General features: G+C 62.6%; 4 protein-coding genes across 5 annotated transcripts in view; 2 read left to right on the forward strand and 2 right to left on the reverse strand.

Annotated features, from left to right (window-relative positions):
• Positions 1 to 829: 829 nt before the first annotated feature.
• Positions 830 to 11267, reverse strand: PLEKHG5 (pleckstrin homology and RhoGEF domain containing G5). 2 transcript variants are annotated; one of them, XM_017831182.1, is made up of 22 exons: positions 11163 to 11267; positions 9913 to 9989; positions 7760 to 7889; positions 7477 to 7579; positions 7336 to 7396; positions 7139 to 7230; positions 6926 to 7062; positions 6701 to 6849; positions 4924 to 5109; positions 4584 to 4754; positions 4416 to 4511; positions 4284 to 4334; positions 4024 to 4173; positions 3838 to 3948; positions 3621 to 3770; positions 3409 to 3546; positions 3092 to 3211; positions 2858 to 2990; positions 2672 to 2787; positions 2450 to 2589; positions 1588 to 2376; positions 830 to 1480 (listed from the first exon to the last, which is right to left on the reverse strand). In XM_017831182.1, the coding sequence occupies exons 3-22, from the start codon at positions 7800 to 7802 to the stop codon at positions 1471 to 1473; spliced, it is 2946 nt and encodes a 981-aa protein (XP_017686671.1). In that variant the 5' UTR covers positions 7803 to 7889; positions 9913 to 9989; positions 11163 to 11267; the 3' UTR covers positions 830 to 1470. The 2 variants fall into 2 exon arrangements, with proteins under 2 accessions (XP_017686671.1, XP_017686672.1); XM_017831183.1 differs by lacking the exons at positions 6701 to 6849; positions 6926 to 7062; positions 7139 to 7230; ... (3 more) ...; positions 9913 to 9989; positions 11163 to 11267 and adding an exon at positions 5306 to 5432 and having other exon boundaries at positions 832 to 1480.
• A 3153-nt stretch (positions 11268 to 14420) lies between these two features.
• Positions 14421 to 18924, reverse strand: NOL9 (nucleolar protein 9). The gene is made up of 11 exons (XM_017831202.1): positions 18907 to 18924; positions 18639 to 18766; positions 18369 to 18507; positions 18049 to 18145; positions 17792 to 17889; positions 16860 to 17021; positions 16408 to 16693; positions 16213 to 16324; positions 15638 to 15815; positions 15065 to 15198; positions 14421 to 14742 (listed from the first exon to the last, which is right to left on the reverse strand). Exons 2-11 carry the CDS (start codon positions 18747 to 18749, stop codon positions 14614 to 14616), a joined length of 1446 nt encoding a protein of 481 aa, XP_017686691.1. The 5' UTR covers positions 18750 to 18766; positions 18907 to 18924; the 3' UTR covers positions 14421 to 14613.
• A 592-nt stretch (positions 18925 to 19516) lies between these two features.
• Positions 19517 to 23688, forward strand: TAS1R1 (taste 1 receptor member 1). The gene is made up of 6 exons (XM_017831153.1): positions 19517 to 19668; positions 19739 to 20045; positions 20383 to 21147; positions 21348 to 21560; positions 21765 to 21885; positions 22763 to 23688. The coding sequence occupies exons 1-6, from the start codon at positions 19517 to 19519 to the stop codon at positions 23686 to 23688; spliced, it is 2484 nt and encodes an 827-aa protein (XP_017686642.1).
• Positions 23689 to 23875: 187 nt separating this feature from the next.
• The window catches only part of ZBTB48 (zinc finger and BTB domain containing 48), a 4637-nt gene continuing 3742 nt past the window's right edge, over positions 23876 to 24770 (forward strand). The window contains 2 exon segments of the mRNA XM_017831154.1: positions 23876 to 24347; positions 24350 to 24575. Coding sequence (XP_017686643.1) covers positions 23876 to 24347; positions 24350 to 24575 — 698 coding nt within the window.

Raw genomic sequence — 24770 nt, forward strand, 5'->3', positions numbered from 1 at the left:
AGGGCAGCCCCACCGCCGGCAGCGTGACCTGAACCCGCGGGCTGTCGGCACAGCCAGTCCTCGTGGCACTGCCCTACCTGCTGCCCCGTGACTGAGCCCACACTCTCCACGACCGCATTGTGTCCGTGTCTGCGATCTTCGTGGCTGTGCCATGCCTGTGGCCCCTGTAGCCATGCCACACCACGGGTGCTTCGGTGCAGCAGAGACCAGTCCCAGATGTTAGCCAGAGGGGCAAGCGTGTTTGGCAGGTTTGGCACTGGAGTTACTCCATCTTCCTCCCTCCCTCCTCCAGACCCATTTCAGCCACGGCCCTGGGGCACCCCACAGCTGGTGCCAGGGCTCCACGGGACCCGCATGCCAGCACACTCACCCAAGCCACCCCAGGGCAGCAACACTTCATCCTTGTGGCCGATGTGGTTGGTTCATGCCAGGGCAGTGAGGGGACCAGGGTGGCGGGCGCGGTTGGGTGTCAGGGCAGCTCAGTGCCCAGGCAGGGTGCCCCGGCACCCCATGGCCACCGCCAGCAGCACACAACGCGTGGTGAGTGAGCGCCAGCCCTCCCCACACAGGCTTTTACACCCAACCGCAGCAGGAGGAAATGCTTTTTTGGAAATGAGTCCAGGGGATATGAAACCACATGACAGGAGCGCCACCGCCCTCCCTCACCCGCTGGCACAAACCCAGGGTAGCGGAGGTTGGGGGGGGTGATGTACAGCATGCAGGGAGCAGCGCTGACCCTCACCCCAGGGCTCCATCCCCATCCTGAGCCCTGGAACAGGAGGCTGAAACTGGCCCTAGTCCCCTCTTCACCTGCCCCCGAGGGGCTCCCTCATCTGTGCCTCACCCACCCCGGTGCTGCCCAGCCCTGGGTGCTGCCATGGCTGAAGGAGAGGCGAGGCGGGCGCGAGCGTGCACCAGCTGGGTTTATTGCTCAGCTGGGACGTGGAGTGCAGCCTGGCATGGGGGGGCTCCCACCACAACTCTCATACTCTGGCCTTGGGCACTGCCACCTACTGCCACCACACAGGGCAAACCCACCCCAGCCCTGCACCACCCCCTTCTGCCACTAGCCCCAGCCTCCTCCCTGCACCACCTGCAGCACCATGCCACTGGCACTGCATCCCTCTCAGCATCTTCCCCACTCACCATTGCCGACATTGTCATCCCTTCGTCGCCCACAGGAGCTGCCCCACAGCCCCCCACAGCCCCCCATGGCCCCAGGGCCCCCTGCCCAACAACTCTCGTCTCTGTGGACAAGGGTCCAGCACAAGCCATGTGCCATGTCCAGCCCCACGCTGCCGTGCCCAGAGCACGTCCTCGCCAAGGGGACTGGTCTGCATCCCCATCCATGTCCCCACCAGCGTGGCATCCCAGTGCTCGCTCTGCCCAGCCCTGGCATTACGCTATGGTTAGAAGCAGGAGCAGCTCCTTGGTGCATCTGCGCATCTGTGCTTTCCATGCCGGCGGCTCTCAGACCTCCCTGCAAGGCACAGAGTGGGGAGAGATGCCCTCAGTGCTGGGACCCAGCCCCTGGGGAGCCCCCAGGAGAGTCAGGGCACCCCTTGGGAACAGGCAGCATGTGCTTACGAGGCCGTCAGCGTGGAGTTGAGCATCAGCGTGGCGTGGATCCGGTACAGCTGCGCCAGCGTCAGCTTGCGGTGCCGTGCCGACTGCGGGTCTGAGAGGGTCCGGTGGGCAGGAGGTGGGGGCTCACGCCTGAGCTCCCCTGGGAGGGAGACCGGGCTCTTCACTGGCTCCTCAAGCTCTGAGAGCTCGGACGTGGAGCTGCCACTGCTGCCAGAGGCAGCTGGGGGCACAGGGGCTTGGTTAGTCTGGGGGGAGCCAGCAGAGAGGTCAGAGAGGCTGCGGCTCTGGCTTAAGGGGCCTGGGGAAGTGGGGGACAGGAGCTGTGGCAGGCTGGCCTCTGACTTGGACTTAAGCACCCTGGCTGGGCAGGGCAGGAGCTGCACTGGGGTGCGGCGGCGCAGCCGGGGTGAGGGGGGCCGTGGAGCTGGGGGGGCCAGGGAGGGCTCCCGCCCCTCCTCAGCCACCCCATCTGGCTGCTGGCTGAAGTCCCGCAGTGAGGCAGGTGAGAGTGTGCCATAGGCACTGTCGATGGAAGACGAGCGGCAGCCGCCAGCCGGGGAGGCCATGCCATGGGGCAGGGGCACAGGCAGAGCGCCTGCAGGCAGCTCCTGGGTGGGGGTCTCGGTGGAGGTGTCCGCAGAGGTGCCAGTGCTGATGGAGGTGCTGGTGCCAACAGAGGAGCTGTCTGAGGTCGATCTGAAGGGTCCTGTGTCCCAGTCTGGGGAGGAGAGCTCATCACCGCCGTCTGCTGCCACCATGGCGAGCGTCTCGGTGGAACCGTCAGAGGGGCTGCAGGAGCAGGAGGGTGAGGAGGGGGCTGTGCCAGGCCAGGGGTGTGCAGGGCCCCCCTTCCGTTCCCTACCACTGTTGTGAGTCTGGGCTGGCACTGCTGCGGCGCAGGATGGTAGGTGAACTGGCAGCTGAGGTGCCGCTCCCGCCGTCCTCCTCCTCCTCCTCCTCCTCTTCCATGCACCGGCGCTGCCGCAGTTGCTGCAGCAGGTTCTGGGAAAGGGAAGGCATCAGCAAGGACGAGGTTGTGCACAGGGCACCTGCAGGTCCCCTGCACAGCCCCATTCCCCCTCACCTGGGCATTGCGCACCGCCTCGACCCAGCTGCGGCACAAAGACTGCCCGCTGGCCTGGAAGGTGTAGGCAGCCACAGCACTCCCCAGCTCGTTCAGGTAGATGAGGAGGAAGGAACCTGTGGGCAGAGGCTGTCAGCCACATCAGGGACCCCCTCTGCAGACTCCCTTCCCCCTAGTGCTGCTCACCTGGGTCCCTGAGCTCTCGGCAGACAACCTTGTCCACCAGCAAGGGCTGCCGGACCACCTTGGTGCGCTCAGCCTTCTTTAGGGGCTTGGTGATGAGGAAGAGGTCAGTGAAGAGGAAACAGTAGACGTCCATCTGGGAGTGAGAGTGGGGCCGTGGTTGCTGGTTGGCACAGTGAGTGAGGGCAGGTGGGCAGGGGCCGCAGCCGAGGCCCCCTCGTCCCCTGCAGTCCTCACCTTGCTGTCTTTACCTTCCCGCATGCGCAGGCTGCCCTCAAGGAGGAGCTGCCGGGTGTCCTCTGGGGAGGTGCCGGGGATGGGGGCTGTCAGGTCCAGCCGCAGGAATTCCTTCAGTAGCTGCCGGGAGCCACCAGCATCAGCATGGGGTGCATGGGATAACATGGCATAGGGTGGCATGGCATGATATAGCATGGGGTGGCTTGGCATGAAGTGACATAGGGTTGGTAGCGCAGTGTGGCAGAGTGGCATTGAGTGGCATAGCGTGGCATGGCATGACATGGCAGAGGACAGCAGCTCCCCCATGCCCAGCCTACCTTGTCCACCTCATCTGTGCTGCCCTCCACCACCTCGTAGGTGTCGATGCGGCTGAGGATGGTGGCCAGGCGCTGCCGCTCTTGCCGCTGGCGCATCCGTGAGTTGACGTCATTGATGAAACGCTCCACAGAGCCAATCTGTGGAGGGGTTGGCAGTGGGTTTGAGGGGCTGGGGGGACCAACCCTGTTGCCCCCCACCCCCGTACCCTTACCATGGTGGTAATGGCGTCACGGGCACGTGGGTCATCTGTCTTCTTCAGCACGGACTTGAGGAGCAGTGGGTACTTGGTGAGGCGTTGGTGGGGCTTCACCAGCATGTCGCTCAACTTCAGACGGCTGCACTGCTCATGCTTTTCGGCCCACTGTGGCATGCAGGTGTCAGTGCCAGTACTGCCCCGGTCCCAGCCCCGGTACCCACTCTCCCCTTACCGTCACATAGGTGCGGAAGAGCTCGCTGTCCCGCAGCAGTGCCCGCATGTACTCCATGCATCCCTCCTCCTCCATGCAGTACCGCACGTAGGGCTTGAAGAGGGACCCGAACTGGGAGGCGCAGAGGGGTCACCATGGGGCACAGCATGGCATTGCCCTCCACAATGGCCTGGGGTCCCCACTCACCGTCTTGAAGCCATTGAGGAAGTCAATGGGGTCAAGCAGTGCCCCAGTCCGTCGTGCCTTGGCCAGCACCGGGGCCATGACGCTGCGCCACAGCTCGCAGTGCAGCCGGATGATCTCCCCAATGTTGCTGAAGAGCCGCTCGACATCCACCTGTGGAGGTGAGGTGGGCAGTGCTGGGGGACGGCACCCGCATCTTGCAGCGTTGCCAGGCTGAGGAGCCATCCCCAACACCCCTGGCCCCCACAAGCCTCTCTGCTCACCTCACAGAGCAGCCCTGATTCCTGCAGGTTCAGCAGGCAGCAGAGGAAGAGCTGTGGGGAGAGAGCAGGGAGCTGGCAGGCTGCAGCCGTGGCCCCTGGCCCCAGCACGGCGCAGCATCCACCAGCACTCACATCGGTAATGACTTTGAGCTTGCGGATGTAGGTGGCCTCGGTGTGCAGCAGCTCCCAGATGGCTTCCTGCTGGTGGCACTGCCGGCGTGACAGGGCCTGCCAGGCTGAGTGTCAGCACCGTGCCAGGGCTGAGCAGAGCCCCCACGGCCTCCCAGCCCCTAGCCCTACCTCTGCTCCCTGGATGATCTGCTGCCAGCTGTCCTCCAGTGCCAGCCCAGCCTCATCCCCATCCTCCTCCCAGGAGTCACGGTCAAAGCGGAGCTGGGGCGGCAGCTTGGGCAGCCCGAAGGTGCCGTAGGCGTGCAGCCTGTTCGCCAGCTGCTCCAGCTTCTCAGTCTCCTGAAGCAGGGGGCAGAGCAGCTGGGCAGAGGCCAGTGGGCATGTGCCACAGACCCCTTGGCCCTGCCTGCGGAACTAGGGGGCTCGAGCCCCAGGGGACCCATCCCAGCTCCCCAGCACAGCCGCAGGCAGCTCCCGTGCCCCCTCGCCATGCCTGCGTCCGACCTACCCGCCCGAAGGAGCCCACGCTGGTGCCAGAGCCGAAGAAGCCGCTGAAGCGGCTGGCAGCGCGGTTCTTCCAGGTGTCGGTGCCATTGGTGGGCAGGGAGCTGCCGATGTGCAGGGCCAGCTCAGGGCTGGGAATGCTAGTGTCCCCCAGGAATTCCGTCATGTTCTTCCTCCGCCGGCTAAGAGCCTGCAGCAGGGACAGTCAGTGCCCCCGGGGTCAGCGCTCGGCAGCCTGGCCATGGCACTGGGATGGGGACAGTGGCGTGGCACAGCGTGACGCTCCAGCAGGGCTGACCTCGAGCACCGTGGGACAGACACCCAGATGGCAGCCCCGGGCAGTGCGTCCTCTGGCCACGCTCCCCTGCCCGCACTGACCTGCCTACCTGCATCCCGGGGGTGCAGGGCCCCGGGGGTGCAGGACCCCGGGTGCTGCCTGGCCGAGCCCAGCCGGCCATGGGCAAGCGGCCCCAGCAGCACGGGGGCTCACGACATCCCGAGGGGCACAGACCCAGCCAAGCCGCCTGTCCAGCCGTGCTCCCGGCTCCGACGGCACAGCCGGGGCCGGGCAGGCTGTGGCCGGGCTCCTCCGAAACAAAAGGAGGTGGGGCCAGAGCCGAAAACCTAATTTCCCTCCTCGCAGATAAGCTACCAGAGCTGAACAATTCACCGGCGGAGATCAAAGCCCCCCAGCCGGTCGCAAGAGCTGGGTCACAGCCAAGTGGCTCCCTCCACCCCGGGCACCGCTGCATCAGCTGCTCCCCGCGTGTCTCTGGGCTGTGCCGGAACGTGGCTGCTGCCATCTCCTTACCGTGGCACAAAGGGCAGCAGGGCCGGGGCTCCCTGCCTGCCACCGAGCCCTGGGAAGTGGCACGGTGCTGCCACCACCGCCAGCACAGCCCCACACCCTGCCACGTCCCCGGACCCAGGCAGGAAAAGCCGCCACAGGCACTGTCCCCCTTACTCACTGCGCTGCCACGTCCCCAGGTGCCCCGGCCGCCGCCAGCCCTATCGCCCTGGTGCAGCTCAGCACCCACCTGCCCCCAGGAAGGTGGTCGGGACTGAGAGCCCTGCAGGGGTGGCTGGTTGCCCACTGGCCCCCCTGCCCTGCCAGGGCTGTGCCGGTCCCGCAGCCAGGCATCATAGTGCTGGACACGGGTGGCCACCAGTCCCGGCCACACAGCCAGCTTGCCACCCTCAGGGCCTGCTGGCACAAAAGTGAGCACTGTGTCTCCCTGACCAGCCTCTGCAGAGCTGCTCCCCACGGGCCCAACACTCTCCTCCCACAGGAGTTGTGCCCAGCCCAGCCCCACGCCTTATCTGGGGACAGGGTCCACGGGGCAGGACTGAGCTGTGCTCAGCAGCTGCCAGACACTGTGGACAGGAGGGCCAGCAGCCAAGGGCGAGTCCTGGGGCCAGGGCGAATCCCAGGGCCAAGGTGGCACCAAGTGGCAGCCACTGCTGGGGCCCCCAAGGCTCCTATTTGCCTTAGCTTTGGTGGCATCCTGTACCTGGCACAGCCACAGGGCTGGTGCCACTGCTTGAGCTGCTACGCTACTGTGGCACAGCCAGTACAGCATAGCCAGCACAGCACAGTCAGGAGGCAAAGTGGCTCCTGGGGACTCCAGCAGGATCTTCAGCCACACGCCATGAGGCCATCAAGAAGACACCATGTTGCTGTCTCATGACCCATCTTCCCAAAAAGAACGGCTACAGGGGGATCACACACCCTACCATCCCCTCCCCAATTCCTCCTTCCCAGAGCTGGCACTGGCACTCACCAGGCTGTCGGTGCCCTCTCGGCATCCTGGCAGTGGCTCCAGAACTGGCCCAAGGACTGCAGCGGTGCTGCCAGGGTGCAGGATGGGCAGGCTGGCCGACCTGGCGTCCCGCACTGCCTGCTCCACCTTCAACTCATCCCCAGGCTTGGCTGTGGGAGCATCAGGTTGTCAGTGTCCCCTGGGAGCCCTGAGGCAGCTGAGCCTTCTGCCGGGCTCCCACCGCACCTTTCACCCGCAGGTAGTGCCCCCCGAAGCGGAACGCCTCGAACTGCAGGGACAGTGGTGTGTGGGACTGGTCCAGGTAGATGTCCACCTTGCCCAGCTCGATCGCCTTCCTCTCGAACACCGGCAGCAGCACCTCCCTGCAGGACACGAGCCCCACGTCCGTCTCTGCATCAGTCCCCACATTGTCCCCGTACCTATCCCCAGCAAACTCACCCCAGTGACTTCTTCTTCACAGCCGGCACAATCTCTGCCTCGATGTCGACGCTAAGGTCGAACTTCAGGGTGAAGCACTCCTTGCTGGGGTCCTGGGGGGAGGCAGCAGCCGCTCACCCAGGGGTTTCTCCCTCCCACCCACCAGGGCCATGCTGCTGCCCTGCCAAGTGCCCCAGGGAGAGGGGCTGGTGCCTTACATCTGTGTGCCTGCGCCAAGCCTTCTTTTTAGGCAGCTTCAGTGCCGAGCTCCTGCGTTCCCTGTGGGCACAGGAAGGGCAGAGTTACGGGGATGCTGTGGACTGGGGCCACACAGGGGGCATACAAGGCCGGGAGCTCACCCTCTGCTCTCTGCTGGACCTTCCTCTTCCTCCTCCACATCGGAGGCAGGGCTGGTGCGTGGGGGGCACGAGCGCGTTGACATGTTGCGGGCCAGGATGGAGCCTGCAAACGGACATCGAGCTGGGCTGTGACACCTCCCCAACCCCGTGCTGGCTCCCACTGCATCCCACTCCCACCTGTGTGTTGTACCAGCCCCAAGTGCATTCCATCACTCCCACCCCTGCGCTGCACCCCTGCCGTGGAGCTGTGGGAGCAGCGGTGCTGCTGCTCGGCCCGGCTCACCTTGAGGGGGCAGGTCGAAGCGGATGTGGCCATCGAAGTGCATGGCGCCATGGAGGCGGCCGTCGCAGACTTCACACAGGCTGAGGGGGCCGCTGCGGCTCAGCTGCCGGCACTCCACGTGGTGGCATTCCTGCGGGGACATGCATTTGTCAGGCAGCACCTGCCTGGGGCTACCAGCTATGGCATGCTGGCAGGAGGGATGGGCAGCACCATGAGCAGCTGGGTCCCCTCTCCCATCCCCAACTGCTGCTGGCACACTGCTCACGGGGAATGCTGAGGCCAGAGCGGGCACGAGGAAAGCAGCATGAGCAGGACAGAGGCACGAGACAGTGGGTTCTGCAGGACATGGTGATGACACAGGGCCTTCTGCATCACGGATTCCCCTCCTTGCTCCACTGCTATGAGCAGAGACCCTGAGACAGCTGCACATGCTGAGGCTTGGACAGGGAGCTGGGGGACAGCCACCTGTGCCCATGGCACTCACACCTCACCAGTGGCTTGGGATACTGCCCTGGCACCCCAGAGCCCCTTTGTGCTGATGAGAGCCGTGTCCCCACAGCAGGACGGAGGAAGCGAGCGTCTGCGGCCAAACAATGCTCGAAGCCGGCGCGTTTCCTCCGATTGTGTGCGGCCACGGCCGTGGCCCCAGCCCCACCGGGCATTCACAGCGGGTTATTTTTAAACCCCCGGCTGGGCCCCCAGCACAGTGCATGGCCTGTGACCTCCAGCCAGCGCCCATCTCACTGGGGGCTCCAGCTGGCCCCACTCCAGGGGATTGTGGTGCCACCAGCCACTGCCAGCAAGCCCTGTTGCACCACTGACACACCCCCATCCCCGTGTGGGACCCCCATCGCCACTCTGCATGCAGAGGGTTGCAAGGGGCTGCTGGGAGGAGCCAGCCCTGCCTGGGCTTGCCTGTAGTGCACTGTGCTGCTGCGGGGAGGAAGCACCCGTGCAGCTCCAGCCGCCCCCACTTCCTGCCCTCCTTCCTCCCAGTGTTGCTGAGGTCAGAGCTGACGTGCTCCCACCACACGCGTGCTCTCCAAGGGGCCGTTGGCCCCTCTGCAGCAGCCACTGCCACGGTACCCACCAGTGCCCTATCCCGGGCCACAAGACAGCCCCAGGACACCCTGTGCCCCCAACCCTCCTCCTCTGCCACCATGTGCCTCACACCACTGTGGCCATCATGACATCTGCATGCGAGAGCACGGCCACAGCTGGTGCTCACTCAGTGGGCTCCCCTGGGACCCTTGGCAGCCGCTCCACAGGTACTCAATGCTCCTCATCCACTCTGTGCCAGCAGCTCATCCCTGGGCTCAACCCCCCAGGAGGGGCCAGGCAGGATGGCCAAGCCTCTCTGCCCACCCCAGGGATCAGCTCCTGATCCAAGCCCTGCCACAGTCCCAGCACACGACAGCTTTGCCGCCCCTCAGCGAGCACCTCACAAAGAGAGGGGGATCAAGATCCAGCACCCTGCCACAGCAGAACAAGCCCCCAGACTGACCAGCCCACCCACCAAACCCCCACTACCTGCCAGGCGCCGTCAGGGGTCTCTGATGACAGCGGCAGGGTGGCCTCAGTGGCCTCAGTGGGTTGATCCCAGCAGTCCCAGCTGCACCACTGGGCAACCACAGCTCAGTGCCACGTGTGCCCCAGCAGCACTGGCCCTGCCACCCCAGCATGCAAACAGAGCGCTGTGGCACACCCTTGGCGCACCCGGGCCGTCCTGCCTGCTACACCAGAGACACTGCCTGCAGCCCCACACAGAAACCCCTGGGATTCGCTTGGGAGCCAGGGTGTGGGTCCGGCCCAGCCCTGCACAGGCAGTGGGAGAGAACAGACACTAAATCCACCCTTGACTCACATTAGTGAGCAGGGGAGCAGATGGGCTGGGGCGTATTAGCTCCAATCACGCCAGCTTGGGGAAATGGGCAAATCGCCGCCATGCCATTAAACGCCAGCCGGACCGTGACACCAGCAAGGAATGCACACCCAGCACGGGCTGGGGCACACGGCACGCCAGGGGCTGCCAACCAGGGCAGGGGCCCTTCAGGGACCGGCAGGTTAGGCAGAGCCATCCACTGCCCCTTCTCACCCATGAGACCGACACCAGGAGGCAGCTGCTGGTGCTGCCCCCACCCTGCAGGACCCACCTTGGCTGCCCTCCTCTCACCGGCGCAGTTGGGATTCTGGCAGCGCAGCACTGTCTCCTCTGCTGGGCACGGCTCGTCTGTGGAAAGAGAGGATCAGTGCCTGGGTGCCATGAGAGCCACCCCCTGGGGCCATGCAGAGACCCCCACAAACACAAACCCTGAGTTTAAGAGCTTGGCAAAGCACACAGGCTCAGCTGAAGCTGGTCTTGCCCACTCCTGCCCACCCCCGCCTGTCCCACAGCCCATCCAGAAGGATGAAGCCCTATGCCCAAGAGCCAGCACTGCATCCCCGCCGAGGGAAGGCACTGTGTGCTCCACAGAGACAGAATCCAGCACCTCTTGCCCGGCACCCCAAGGCACAGGATGAGGACACAGACCTGCCCCAGCTCCCCTGGGGCTGGCACGGCCTGGGGCTGCAGCAGGAACACTAAATCTGCCGCTGTCAGTTCCCAACGGGGCTTAGTAGCCACTTTAAGCTTTGACACTTAAATCGGCCTTAGGGACAAATCCTATTTTGAAGGCTTTTGTTATGTGTCGCATCTAATAGTTTAAAAATAACGGACTGCTTGTGGCAGACGAGCAGTACGGACACCCTCTGGCAGGACAGCCCCACTGCGGGCAGGGATGCACGGCTGGGAAGCTGCCTGCTGGGGAGGGAGCCCATGCCGGGGATGTGGAGAGGCCAGGTGCCACGGCTGTACCAGCCCAGCAGCACAGGGGCTTCCCTGCCACGCCATTCCCCTCTCCCGCATCCTTCCTGCCAACAAAAACAGCATCCATGCCAGCCCGAGAGGGCCATGGCCAAGGCCAGGGTTAGACTCAGTCTGCAGGTTAAAATGCCTTTTGAGGCAGCACCGAAAAAGCTGCTACTTCTGTCTGGAGAGAGGAAAGCAACTGCTTGCTCCAGCTCCCATCCGGGAGTGATCCCGGGGCTGCCGTGGCACCACGGGCGCTGCTGGATGACGGCGCGGAAACAGCCGGGCAGGGCTGGGTCCGTCGCCGCCCGGGAGCCGGGCCGGGAGCAGGGACCGGGAGCAGGGACCGGGAGCAGGAGCCGGGAGCCGAGCCGGGCTCTGCCCCCGCGGCAGGAGCACAATGACGGCTCTGTCTGCGCGGCCGCCCCGCAGCGCTCCCGGCCTGGGCCAGCCCCCGCCCCCCGCCGCTGCCGTTTCACTTGACCTATCGGGAATAATAACGGAAGCAAATAAGAAATTCTTTCATGCACCCGAGGGAAAGTTTTCCAAACTCACCAAAAACCTAGAGGCCGCCCGCAGGGGCCGGCGGTGCCAGGGACCAGCCCCGCGCCGGAGCCGCCGGCACGGCCGAAGCCGCGTGGCCGTTCCCAGGCGCTGACCCTGCCCGCGGGTCACACACGCACCGGGGCCTCGGGCACGCGGGCTGGGAGCTCTTCGCAGGGCCCCCCGGTTTCTGGCAGAGGCAGGAGGGTGTCCGGGTCCCCACCAGCCACCTCGGGGGCCGGAGGAGGGATCCTGTCCCCATCAAGCTCCTGTCCCCCCCCCTCCCGGTCACCTCCTCCGCTGCTGCCGGCTGTGCTATCACGCCCGGCGCTCCCGGCGACGGAAAACAAGTCTGAAACCGGATCATCCTCGCAGCCGAGCGCACGGCGGCAGCCGGCTGCTTCAAACCCTGCCTGGGCCGGGGGGAGCGCTGCCGGTGGCACGGGGCAGTTTGCTGAGTGCTCCCCAGCTGCACCTGCAGCATTCCCACGGCATCCCTGTGGCACCCCTGCTCCAGCGAGAGCTTCTCCCAGCCCCTCACCCTCTTTGCCACAGCTGAAGACTTTGGCCAACCACAGCAGCCCACAGCCCTGGCTGTTCGAAGCCCCCCCAGCCACCTACCCCCGAGCTCCTCGCTGATGTCCAGGCCAGAGCTCCAGGAAAACCGCTCCACTGCCTCGTACTCCAGCCCCGCCAGCCCAGCCGGCAAAGCCTCCAGCTCATAGGCACCCCTCTTCTTCCAGTACAGAAACATCCTGGGGTCACGGCCGGAGGGCCCCCAGAGCCGTGCCCGCCCCAATGGGGCCGCCAGTGGGACTAACCGGGGAAGACTGGCTCTGGCTTTAAGAGTGGGTCCCGGTCTCCGGACAAGCGGTGCATTGATGCCAGCGGCGGGAGCCGCAGGGCGGCCGAGGGTGCTGCTGGAGGCTGCCCAGCGCCCGCGCGGGGGGCGCACAAAGGGCCTTTCTTCAGCCTCCTACAGACATTGCACAAATTTCACTTTCCGCCGTCTATGGAAGACATTCGGCCACGGAGACAAGACGTGCTTGTGATGGAAAGAATCAGCATGAGGAGGGGGGCTATTCGGCGGCTCTGCCATCCAGACGGCTTTTGAGGGGGCAGGAATGTGCTGCCCCGGTTGCATCCCTGTACCCATGGGCTTACAGGGGCCCCCAGCCTGTCCAGAGAAAGCCAGGGGTCTTCAGGGGGATTTTCCTCCTGCTAAATCCAAGCAAACAAGAAAGCACCAGCTAGGGCTTAAAACCCTCAAAGGCAGCAAAGGTTGGCACCTTTGTCCTACCCCACGTAAAACTTCCTAAAACAGGGAAAAACCACAGCACTATGCAGGATGATCAAATCCCAGCCCCCCTACTCATCACAGAAACTCCTCCCGGAGGCACCATGTGCTCCCCAGAGTTTTGCTGCTTCTGGTCACCCCTTGCCAGAAATTTCAACAGAAATTGCTGCTGCAAATGTAACAAATGCCAACTTATTGCAAAATCAATCCTACTTTATTTAGTATATCCTTGATATTTGAAGTGCTGTCACCGATTTCCCACTGATCACAGACCCGAGTGTCCCCAACTCGCTGGTGGGATGCTTTGCTGAGGATTATGCTGACCTGTCCATTGTCCCTGACCAGCATTGTCTCTCTCCCTTTTAGGGAGTACCAGAAGCCGGTGAGGTGCCCCCTTTCCCAAAGCTGCAGCATCCACCTCTGGGCCCTGGCAGGCACAGGCAATCTGAACGCCCTGGAAATGCCCCAAAACAGACACTTGCAGCTCGGGACTTATCCCCCAGCTCCCGGGAACGTAGCCAGTGTGGGGTCCATCGCCTGCAGCCAGGTGAGGTGGATGCTGGAGGCTGGTGACAGCACTAAGGGTGATGCTCAGCTATGGGGGGGTTTCAGCACTGGGCATTTCTCACATGCCCCTTGCCTATCTCACCTTTCCTGAAGCTTTTTCCACCCACTTCCCCGTGACTTGAACTCCCCTCTCACCCCGCCTGGGATGTTCTCCCTGGCTGCACCACAGCCCCCTTTATTTATTTTAGCCACTGTTCAGGCCACAATGCCAGCCAAGTCCTTCCTTTGCTGCCAGACCCAACCAGATGGGGATAATTAGGCCTGGATTAAGTTTAACTCTTTACAAGGCAGCAACACTGCACAGCCCCTCACAGCTCCTCTCCAGCTCAGTCCCCTCCCTGCCACTCATCCCAGTTTGTTTACAGCTGTTTGTTTCTGGTGTTCTAGGAAATCTCTTCACAAAACAGATAAAAGCAATTTTGCAGATTACTCACATCCACAGCAGCCACCAGCCAAAAAGCTCCAGTCCCAAGTGATGCACCACATCCCTCCTTCCTCTGCAGGAGACCTGGTCTGTGGGCTCTGAACAGGCACTGGGCTCGGGGGGCTGCACACACCAGGGCCAGATTGTTCCCTGGTCTAGGCTGAGGCAGAACCTCACCTCACTCGCAGGAGCCAGTTAGAAGCCAGGTTACTTTTGCAGACATGGATCCAATAAATGCACGATATGCTGGTATTACCCATTCAGAAGCTCTTTTCCCAAACATGTCTTCAACTTGACCCGAGATGCTTACCTCTTTGTGGCTCCTGCCACCCTCCAGCTTCCCTCAGGAGCAAATTGCTGACTGACAAAGGGTTGTGAAGAAAAAATAAAGTTTCTCTTATGTCCCAGTGGGGTAGAGCAGGTGGGGTCAGGCAAGGCCACATGCCCTAGTGCTCCATGTGATACTCCCCAATCCCATCCTGTTTCAGCCTTGATCTGGAGAACAGTCTGTTAGCGTTGGGGACACATTGGAGTCAGCCTGAGCTGTTCCCAGACCACACTCAGGGCACTGAGCTCACACTGCAGCACTGGGATACGGGGCCAGGCCAGTGCAGGGTGGGAGGAAGCAGCACCCCAGCACAGAGCCAGGGTGGGCTGTGATGGTGCAGAGCTGAACGGCTCCATCTTCACCACCCCGGGGGACAGAGATTCCACAATGTGCTCCTTTCTTCATCCCTCCTTGACCATCAGGACAACAAGAGCTGCGGGCCAGGCACGGGGCCAGAACCCCAGGGTGAGCCCTTCGCCAAACTACAGGACCGGGAAGTTCTGCTCAGGCCCCTGGGGATCACTGACACCCAGAGTTCCCTGAGGGCCGGACAGGCAATGAGAACAACTCCTGACTCAAGGCAGAGTTGGGTGTGACAGCAGCTGCCTCCATCTGTGTCACCCACGGCCAGGGACAAAATCCCAACCAACCCCCTGCTTTCCGTAAATATTTATTACAAAACGCTGAAATACAAACCGAACATACAAAACATTATTAAAGCCAGACCTGCTGTGGCATCTACCTGGCCACCTGCCCAGGGCCTCTGCAGCACCCAGGGCTCCTGTGACCACACCGGGCTCTCTACCCAGTCCACACAAACAACACTTGGCCCAAGGGCTCCGAGGATTCAGGTGTAATCACACTCAAAGGTGAAATCCTTCCTCTTGAAATGCTTCTTTTTCCTCAGCTTCCCAGCGCCCAGGATGCTGTAGTTGTAATCAGACGTGACATATGGGATCTCTCCCTCAATTCCTTGCTGAAAAACAGAAAAATAAAACCAGAAACAACTTTAGGAGCCTGTAGCTTCAGCAGAGGGGGAAGCACTTCCCTCCCCAGGCTGACAGAGCTGATGGTGTTAAAGACTCAGTGATCACCAAACCCCGCTCTGGCATCTAAAACACGAGTGGAACATTCTGTTCTCTTGAGGTTTCTGTGCTTAAGGACAATCTCCTAAAGTGATAACCATCTGCTGATGCCCAGGCATCTCCCAGCATGCATCCGCCTCAGGAATAAGAAACTGGAAAATTTGCCAGCCAGCCAAAGCTCAGCCAGCTCCCACTCCTCCCACAGGCTCCTACCTGGCCCACAAGCACGCAGTTAGGGATAGCAATGTTCCCAAGGAGGAGACAATTCACTAGTCTCAGGTTCTCTGGAGGCACCGGTGTCAGGATATGGTAAAGCTTCTTCTCCATATCAACTCCTCGAACAATTCCTGAACAAAAGAACATATGCAAAGCTCGGTCATCAGGTATCCCTGCTCATCGGCACATCCCCACAGACACTCGAGAACCAAACTCCAAATCTGAACTGGAACATTAAATCAAGTCGTAGAAGGAAACTTAGACAACTACAGGAATTTTACATAAGCCACCCAGAATCTGCTTCTGCAAATGTGAACCCAGAAAGTGAATCAACTGGGGAGTTCTGAGAAGCTCTGAGCGGTGCTGTGCAGTGACATTCCTCACAGCTGTTACCACACATTAACCGAAGCCAAAAGACTTACAGCACAGCTTCCAACAGCAGACAACACACCACTACTCCTGTATCTCATCCCACTTCTGCAGCTGTTTTTGGGAGAGTAGGCAGTTCTGCCACTCTGCAACCCATCTACCTAAACACAGCAGGTGAGAGCACAACTCCAGTGTGCTCACCGAAGCCCAGGCAGTCGCAGACTGGTGTCTGTGTCAGCAGGACTGGCCCGTCGGTCTGGCACCTGACTTCATCCGGAATGCAGCAGAGCCCAACCCAGCTGGCGTTCACTGCATACATGATGTTGGTGGGAGCAACATCTGTGTGAATAACCCTGAGTGCGACAGCACTGAAAGGTACCTGGGGGGGTGAAAAGAGGAAGAAAACTGCCATCGGTTCCACATCAGCTGAGTTCGAATTCAGAGGTAAGACCCTGAGTACACAGACCCTGCATGCTCCCACCCCACACCCACGGGCAGGGCAGACACAGCAGCTTCTGCACAGACAGAACACACATAACACATGTGCCATCTGCACACACAGGACATACAGAACACACATGCCACCTGCACGTGCCACACCAGCACCTCAACAGAAGCTTCTCTTCTAGACACCCTGAATACAGTTCTTATCTGTTTGCAGGTTACTGAGTGTTTATTCCTCTTCTGAGAAACATCTGCAGTAGGAGCAGAACTGCCCCCCGCTGTGAACCAGGCTTTCTGCACCATACCCAAGGCTTCCCATAAGGCTCCTTTACCTGATACGGCACCAGGCTGTGCAGTGGGAGCACCGCCCCGATGTCCGGGTACTGTAGGTGCCCCAGGTATCCCACGATGGACATGTCACGCAGGATGCCGCTGTGCACTCGCCTGTAAGAACAGTTCTAAGTCAAAGACAATGTGTGGTTTTGTTCAGCCCACAAATTCCACACAGCACTTAATGTTCTACTTACGCTTCACCTGCCACTCCTGCCCGAGGGAATTCTGGATGGACATAGAGCAGCTTGTACTGCTGAACTGACGCATCCTCCCCTTCGGAGCACTTCCAGCTTTCTGCAGCACCCACATCCAGCTGCTTGCACTTAGGCTGCTGCTTGCCCTTGGTGTGCAGCCCGGCCTGGAGGTGGACGTGCTCGGGGGTGAGCGGGGCCATTGCCTTCCAGTCGCACACGTCCATCTGAACAACGTGGCTGGGCGACAGCAGCCGGATGATATCGATGAGCAGCAGCAGCCCCTCGCCTTCAAGAGCAGAAAACACACAATTGCTGCTGCTACTTCAACAGGTCACACAGCAGCGCTATCTCAGGGCAGGCACGCTGCAGGTTCTGGTTCTGCGTGGTGCTGCACCATCACCATCACCACCTCCCTCCCACCCCTCTTTCAGAGAAGGATTGATCCCATTTACCTTTCACCCAGCCCATGGTGTTGATAATTAGAGGCACTTCTTTCTTGTAGCAGCTGAACACGTACTTCATGACATCAAGGTACCTCTCCGTGTCTTGCTCACAGCTGGTCTGGCCATAATACACCATCTTACGGGGCGTCTGCTGGTGAGTGAAGGGGGGACCTGGCAAAGACAGCACTGAGCCTCTAGTGCCTTCATCGAGTCAAACCAAAACACTCCCATTTCTGTAGTACCCACATGCCATCCCTCCCAAAATAACCTGTCCTCTCCCCACCTGCCAACACCTTTCTTGCACAGCCTGCACTTAGGGAGAAACTGGTTTGTCGTTTGCAAGACTCTGTGCTGGAGTTCCGTTTGTTTCGGGTTAGTTTGGGGTTTGTTTCCTTGCTTGAAATCACTGGTTACACACTTACAAATCTTTAAACAACAGTCTATGACAAACTGCCTGAACAGCAAACCAGTCTGGCCATGTCCTTTTAGACAGTGACCCAAATCCAGAAGACCACAAACACCAGAAGTTTCCTGGGCACTGGTTTCTTCACACTCGTCACAACAGCCCTGAACCTGTGTGGATCCACTTTGAACTTCTCAGTGAGTTTCACGTGTGAATACAGATTTTCCTAAAGAGACCTTTCAAACCCGAAAGGCTGAACTTGAACTTCCCCTTTGACATGCCTTAGCCTGCTCTACCACCTGTAAACAACATCATCTCTCTTTAAAAGAGACAAAAGGAGCAGGAGAATGGCTCCATGTTACTTAGGGAGCTTAGATGTCCCTACAACAAGACTCAAACAGCTGTTGGTTTATTCTCTCTAGGAACCTCTGACATCTGTGGCAGCAGCTTCCCCTCAAGCAGCCTCTGCCCAGAACACCCTGCTTGTTTCAGAAACGGAACAGGTCTCTGGTAACCGCAGGAGCAGCGGAACACGTACCCAGCACGGGCTCCGTGACGCTGCTCAGGGACACGCAACCGGGCGGTGTGAATTCTGGCTGGCCTATGTCACACTCCATGTACTCGACTGCAGGAAGGCTGCAGGGAGAGAACCCATGTATATGTCCACCACTTTGTGTTTAAAAGCTATCCACCCTCCAGGCCTGACGGCTCTTCTGACAGTCCTGTCAGACACATTTTTCCTTCTCTTAAATCCCATGCAGCACTTAAAAGCTTGCAGAACATGGAAAGACTCACCGATTCAGTAACAGGTTAATTAGGTATCTGTTGAATGTCGATTTTCCAGTGTTTTTTGGGCCACATACCAGCACCACAGGGATACCTTCATCTTCCGCTGGAAAGACAAGCACGGTGTGAACCAGACAAATGCTGGCATCACTCTGACCCAGCCCAGGTGATGCTGAGCTCGAGCATACCGCTCTTTAGAGAAAAATACAACCCTCGATCAGAGTGTGCCAGGCAGGGGACATTCTCTAATTTTAACTCATGAAAGGCCTCACGGACTTCCTTTTCTTCAGGCTACCAAGGCCCCAACCTGGCCAAGTGCCTGCACTCACCACAGCAGGCCTGGATAAGTTCCTCCAGTGCCAGGTACATGCTCTCCGACACCAGCAGCCCGCGGTCGGGGCTGCACTTCACGATGCCCACGGACGCCAGGACCGCGTCCTCCGGCGTGAAGCTGGATTCCTCCTTTTTCTAGGCGAGAGGGCGAGCGCTCACCGCGGTGCGCGAGGCCACAGCGCTGAACGGCGCCAGGGGCGGCGGCCGCTGGCTCTGCACGGGCGGTGCAGGGCACCGCGGGCACCGCTCCGCCCGCGGGGTCTCACCTGGGGCTCGAAGAGCCGCGACAGCGGCGGGTGGCTCAGCAGGAACCGCGTCACCGGCGTGTCCAGGTGCTCCAGCAGCACCACGGCGCAATCGGACGAGAACCGCGCCATCACCTTCACCCGCGCCTCTGCAACGGGCGAGCGCCGCCATCACCCTGAGCTCTGAGCTCTCAGCCCGCCTGCCCCGCAACGCCCCGCGCACAAAATGGCCGCTTCCCGCACCGCGCCGCCCGCAAAATGGCGCCCGCCCGCCCGGTCCCGCACTCACGACGGCGGACGCGGTGCGCGCGCATGGCGGCGCGGGCGGCCGCGCGCAGCTGGCGGAGGGCGGCGGGCGGGCGCGCGCCGGGCAGCGCCTCCAGGCTGAGCGCGCAGTGCGTGGCCGGCGAGAACACCGGCAGGCCCGGGTGGTGCGAGGCCACGGCGAAACCCAGCAGGCGGACGGCGCCGTACAGGCAGCGCAGGCGACACTTGCCGGTGAAGGTCAGCGCCTGCGGGGACAGAACGGGCGGTCAGGCGGTGCGGGGCGCGGCGGGGCCGGCGCGGCGCGGGCGCTGCTCACCTGCCGCGGCGCCAGCAGCAGCACGGCCGTGCCCTCTGCCGCCTCCACGGCCGCCAGCCCCGGCTCGGCCGGCGGTACCATCCCGGCGCGGGCGAAGGAGGCGGCGAACTCCCGCCAGGCCGTCTCTGCCCGGGCCCCGCGGGCCGGGTTGCGGGCCAGGGCCCGGCGCGGGCGGCTGCGCCGCGCAGGCATGGTCGCTGAGCCTCCTCCGCCTCCCGGGGCCGCCCCTCGGCCGGCACCGCCCGCCCGGTGCCAAGCCCCGCCTGCCGCCGCCGCCCCGTTAAGAGCCGCCCGGCCGGCGCCGCCTTACCCCGCCATGCCGCCGCCCGCCCAGCTCCGCCTCTGCCTGTGCGCGGCCGCCGCCGCGGCCCTCGCCCTTCCCGGCGATTACCGCCTGGCCGGGCTGTTCCCTCTGCACAGCGCCGGGCCCCGCACCGACGCCAGCCCGCTAGCCCGCGGCTGCGATGAGTGAGTGCCCGCGCTGCCCGCTCCCCCAGCCGCGGTCTGTCCTCCCTAATAACCACTCTTGGTTCCGCAGCAATGCCGTCTTCAAGAGCCACGGTTACTGCCTGTCCCAGGCCCTGCGATTCACCATAGAGGAGATCAACAACTCCAGCACGCTGCTTCCGAACGTCACTCTGGGCTACGACATCCACGACACCTGCTCTGAGCCCGCCAACCTCCACGCCACCCTGAGTGCCCTCATCCGCAAAGGCAGGCAGGATGTCCAGCTGCTCCCCACCTTACAACACTATGAGCCCCAGGCTGTTGCTGTCATTGGCCCCGACAGCACACAGCTGGCCCTCACCACAGCTGCCATCCTCGGCATCTTCCTCGTACCAGAGGTAAGTGCAGCTCCTGCAGCTGATGAAGAATATGGATCCTGAGCATTGAGGGTTTGAGAGAGGGTGGACTCAGAGCTGAGGAGGCTGCTAGAGCTGGAAACGCAGCCCCTCTGTGTGGGCTGGCTGGGGTCCCTTCCCAGCCCCTATCTGGGGGCAGGCAGGAATCACAGTTGGCTCACCGTCCATCACAGTTTTTTCCTGCCACGGCACACTCGGTGCTGGCTCCACTGCCTGCCCCGCTCTGAGTCTCCCCAGGACAGGCTGCCCGTGCCATCAGCTTTCAGGGATGCCACTGCCTGGGGCAGTGCCTCCCCCTTTCTCCTGGCTCACTTTACAGATCAGCTATGAAGCCTCTGTGGAGACGCTGAGCGTGAAGCGGCTGTACCCGTCGTTCCTGCGCACCATCCCCAGTGACAGGCAGCAGGTGAAAGCTATTTTCCTGCTGCTGCAGCACTTTGGCTGGACCTGGGTGGCGCTGCTGGGCAGCGACAACACCTATGGTAGGGGTGGCCTGGATGCCCTGCAGAAGTTGCTGACCACAAGTGACGTGTGTGTGGCCTACCGAGGCACCATTCCTATCAACTCAGACACCAGCAACCCTGAGCTCCACAACCTGGTCCGAATCCTCACAGATGTCAAGGTCAATGTCACCATCGTCTTCTCCAACAGCCGAAGCGCCCGCCCATTCTTTGAGGTGGTGGTCCAGAGGAACATCACAGGCATGGTGTGGGTGGGCTCTGAAGACTGGCTGTTGTCTCAAATCATCTGGCAGGTGCCTGGCATCCAGACCATTGGCACGGTGATTGGGATGACAGTTGAAAAGCCAGAGTCTGTGATGCTGGAACGCTTTGAAAGTTGGAAGATGGCGGAGGAAGGTGCTGCGGCCAAGTGTGCCAGCACTGCAGAGGCAGGCGGGGAACCCGGGGGGAGCTGCACCCAGCACTACACTGGCTGCTACTCACTCACTGCTGCCCCCAACGTGTTCGACGCTCAAGCCTCCTTCAACGTGTACTCGGCCGTGTACGCCGTGGCCCATGGCCTCCACAACCTGCTGGGCTGTGCCTCGGGGGCTTGCAGCAAAGGCACCATCTATCCCTGGCAGGTAAGAGCAATATAAGGATCCTTTCCCACAGGGAAGGATTTTCCCATTGTGCTCACAGAGACCTGGATGGGACTTCTTGCAGATGATGGGGGTCTGGAGAGCAGAGGTAGCACAGAGGAGGGATCCTCCAGCACATCTCCCTCCCAATGGCAGGAGTCTCACCATTGGAAGGGCTCCTCTCTTACTCTTTTGTTTTACAGCTCCTACAACAGATCAGGCAGGTAAACTTCACCCTGTACAAGAGCCGAGTCTCTTTTGACGCCAGCGGGGATATTTGTAAAGGCTACGACATCGTCATGTGGAACTGGAGTGGCTCAAGCTGGGCTTCTGATGTGATAGGAACCTTCCATGTCAACCCTGACAGGCTGAGCATCGACCCAGGCAAAGTCCTGTGGCACACAAAAGATAGCCAGGTACTGTTCTGCACCCAAGTCTTATTTATTCCTCACTACTGAGCTGGCTGTGTCCCAATGCCAGCTCTTATGGGGCGTTTCCTCATAGCAGGGCAAAACTGAGGGTGGACAGAGGTGGTGTGGGGGGTGCCAGAGTGCTGCTGGGCCCAAGCTGTGCTGCTACCCACCCTGCTCACAGGCTGACCCTGTCTGCACTCCCGGCAGGCTCCCACCTCGGTGTGCTCCAAGGCCTGTGAGCCGGGGGAGTGGCGGCTGCAGCAGAGCCGCCACCGGTGCTGCTTTAGCTGTGCGGCCTGTCCGTTGGGAACCTTCCTGAACAGATCAGGTTAGTACACCCTGGGGGCTGCTCCCACCCCTTCCTTGCCTGCCTGCATCCTGCCTCCTGCTCCCTTCTCCCCGTTCCCAGTCTCTTCTCTCCTGTGGTCAGTAAAGCCTGAGCTGACCTGATGGCAGTGGTCTGGCTCCAATTTGCTCACCGGTGGGTATGCAAAGACCACGTCCTGCACTTTCCAGGGAGTGTTGCCCACAAGTGAGCCCACCTGGGCAAACAGAGCCCCTTCTCCTGTGGCCAGGGGACAGGCATGTCCGGCCCAGCAGCTGTTCCCTGCACCGCATCCTCTGCCAGGGAAATTCGATGCAGTGGTTGCCTTTGTGCCCCAGATGGCACCTGGGGCTTCCGCACCATGCGGTCGCCAGCAGCTGGCATATGGAAATGTGCCCTGCCTGGGACAGACAGCAGCAGTCTCCTGCCTCAGAGTAACCAGCCACAATGACAACCCTCTTCCTGGCAGCTGGTTCCCTGGCACCCTCAGCCCGCTCTTGGGCTACGGGGTGGGGAGGGGCAGCTCTGAGAACAACGGGAGTGAGGTCCTGTCCCATTCAAGGGGGCTGCTGCAGACTCTTCCCAGGTTATTGCTGGATGCATGGGCCCCCTCTCACCCACAGCCCTGAGCCTAACCCAGCCGAGGTCCTGCGGGCCCCACACCTCAGCCGAAGCCACAGACTTTGGGGAATTCCGTGGGTGGAACTCTGGGTGGGGGGGGTCTTTTGGAAAAAGAGCTCCCTCTGCTCCCCAAGGCCTGGGAGTGCCTCTGGGAATGAGCAGAACATGAGAGGTGGGCAGAGCTTGGGGGGCTGCAGGCTGGGCTGTGGCAGAGCTCTTACCGGGTCCAAGGTATGCAAGGTGCCCATGTCCTCTGCAGACCCCTACAGCTGCCAGGACTGCAGGTTGGACGAGTGGGCCCCGGCAGGGAGCGAGGCCTGTTTCATCCGTACTGTCGAGTTCCTGTCATGGTCCGAGCCCCTCTCCTGGGTGCTGCTGACCCTGGCTGTGCTCCTCATGCTGCTCATGGTGGCACTGGCTGTCCTCTTTGCCCTCAATGCCTCCACACCCGTGGTCAAGTCTGCGGGCGGGAAGATGTGCTTCATCATGCTGGGGGCCCTGGCCTGCACCTGCAGCAGCCTCTTCTGCTACTTCGGGGAGCCCACACGGCTGGCGTGCCTGCTGCGGGTGCCAGTCTTTGCCGTCAGCTTCACCGTGTTCCTCTCGTGCGTGGCGACCCGCTCCTTCCAGATCCTCTGCATCTTCAAGCTGAACGCACGCTGCCCAGCGCTCTACGAGGCCTGGCTGCGGCGCCAGGGCCCGCTGCTGTTTGTGGCCGGCAGCACGGCGGCGCAGGCCATGCTGTGCTTGGCCGCCGAGGTCACCGGCCCCTCGGTGCCGCTCCGGGACTACGGCGCGCAGCCCGACCGGGTGATGCTGGAGTGCGCCCAGAGCGCCGCGGCCGGCGCCTCCACCGCCTACACGGTGCTGCTCAGCGTGGGCTGCTTCGCGCTCAGCTACGCGGGCACGGACCTGCCCGCCGGCTACAACGAGGCCAAGGGCCTGACGGTGAGCCTGCTGCTGCACCTGGGCTTCTCGGCCGCCGTGCTCTGCTCGCAGGGCGCGCTGCGCGGCCGGGCCGAGGCGGCGGCGAAGGTGCTCGGGGCGCTGGGCACGCTCGGGGCGCTGCTGGGCGGGTACTTCGTGCCGCGGGCCTTCGTCATCCTGCTGCGGCCGCAGCAGAACACGGCCGAGCACTTCCAGATGGCCATACAGGCGTATACGCGCCGCTGGGCCGCCGCCTGAGCTGCGGGCACCGGCCCGGGGCCGCGGGGCTCGACTCGCCCCGCCCCGCCCCGCCCCCCCTCCCCGGCCCGGCCCCAGCCCCGCACACACAGACAGACACACGGAGACATCACAGAGGCACGCGCGTCACTGCCGGCGCTCGGTGACGCCACGTCCGGCGGTGCCGGTGCCGGCCCCGGGCGCGGCCATGGCGGCGGCGGCGGCGCACAGCGTGCGGGTGCTGCGGGAGCTGAACCGGCAGCGCGCGGCCGGGCAGTTCTGCGACGCGACGCTCGGCGTGGGCGGCCGCGAGTTCCGCGCGCACTGGCCGGTGCTCGCCAGCTGCTCCCGCTTCTTCCGCGCGCGCGGCCCCGGCGGGCCCGTGGCGCTGCCCGACGGCCTCGCCGACACCTTCCAGCTGCTGCTCGACTTCTTCTACACCGGGCGCCTGGCGCTCACGGCGCACAACCGCGCCCGCCTGCTGGCGGCCGCCGAGCAGCTCGGCGTGCCCGACGCCGTGGCGCTGTGCCGCGCCTTCCGCCCGCGGCCCCGCCGCGCCGCCGCCGCCCGCCCGGAGCCCGCGGCGGCCCCGCAGCCCGGCGGGCAGGCGGTGCGTGAGGGGGGCGGGAGGGGGGCGGCGGGGCCGGGGCCCGGCGGCGGGGGCGGCGCGGTGACGCCGCTGTTCCCTCGCAGGGCTCCCCCCCGGCCCCGGCGGAGGCGGCGGGCGGCGGCGGGCGGGGGGACGGCGACGCCGAGCAATTCTCCGAGAAAAAGGCGCTGCGGAGCAAAAAAAGCCCCCCCGCCCCGGGAAAGGCGCCGGGAAGCAGAAAAGGTACAGCGGTGCCGGTAGAGTGCCCCACATGTCATAAAACCTTCCTCAGCAAATATTACCTTAAAGTGCACAACAGGTAAACGCTCCGACTTCTCCTTCCTCTTGCGCGCGCGGAGGATGCGCCGCCCCCGCGGCTCAGTCCCTTCCCGGGGGGGAAAGGGCGACCACAGTTTTGCCAGCTGGTCCCAACGCCATTCCCCGGGATGGAAAGGAGGGTCCCCTCTGCCCCTGGGGGTGCTCTGACCTGTGGGGGGGATTATATGTCTCTGAA

The sequence above is a fragment of the Lepidothrix coronata genome, unplaced genomic scaffold, assembly GCF_001604755.1.
Source record: "Lepidothrix coronata isolate B3197 unplaced genomic scaffold, Lepidothrix_coronata-1.0 Scaffold188, whole genome shotgun sequence".
Classification (NCBI taxonomy): domain Eukaryota; kingdom Metazoa; phylum Chordata; class Aves; order Passeriformes; family Pipridae; genus Lepidothrix; species Lepidothrix coronata.

Bases quoted from the DNA above. Each gene is read 5' to 3' on its own strand.
- TAS1R1 (XM_017831153.1), top strand. From the start codon at position 19,517: ATGCCGCCGCCCGCCCAGCTCCGCCTCTGCCTGTGCGCGGCCGCCGCC. The intron at 20,046-20,382 runs GTAAGTGCAGCT...CTCACTTTACAG, and splicing joins GCATCTTCCTCGTACCAGAG to ATCAGCTATGAAGCCTCTGT. The intron at 21,148-21,347 runs GTAAGAGCAATA...TTTGTTTTACAG, and splicing joins GCACCATCTATCCCTGGCAG to CTCCTACAACAGATCAGGCA.
- PLEKHG5 (XM_017831182.1), bottom strand. From the start codon at position 7,802: ATGCACTTCGATGGCCACATCCGCTTCGACCTGCCCCCTCAAG. The intron at 4,512-4,583 runs GTAGGGCTAGGG...TCAGCCTGGCAG, and splicing joins AGATCATCCAGGGAGCAGAG to GCCCTGTCACGCCGGCAGTG. The intron at 3,949-4,023 runs GTGAGTGGGGAC...TGCGCCTCCCAG, and splicing joins TCCTCAATGGCTTCAAGACG to TTCGGGTCCCTCTTCAAGCC.
- NOL9 (XM_017831202.1), bottom strand. From the start codon at position 18,749: ATGGCGCGGTTCTCGTCCGATTGCGCCGTGGTGCTGCTGGAGCACCTG. The intron at 18,508-18,638 runs GTGAGACCCCGC...CCTCTCGCCTAG, and splicing joins CGCGGCTCTTCGAGCCCCAG to AAAAAGGAGGAATCCAGCTT. The intron at 15,816-16,212 runs GTAAAGGAGCCT...TCACCCCCCCAG, and splicing joins ACAGCCTGGTGCCGTATCAG to GTACCTTTCAGTGCTGTCGC.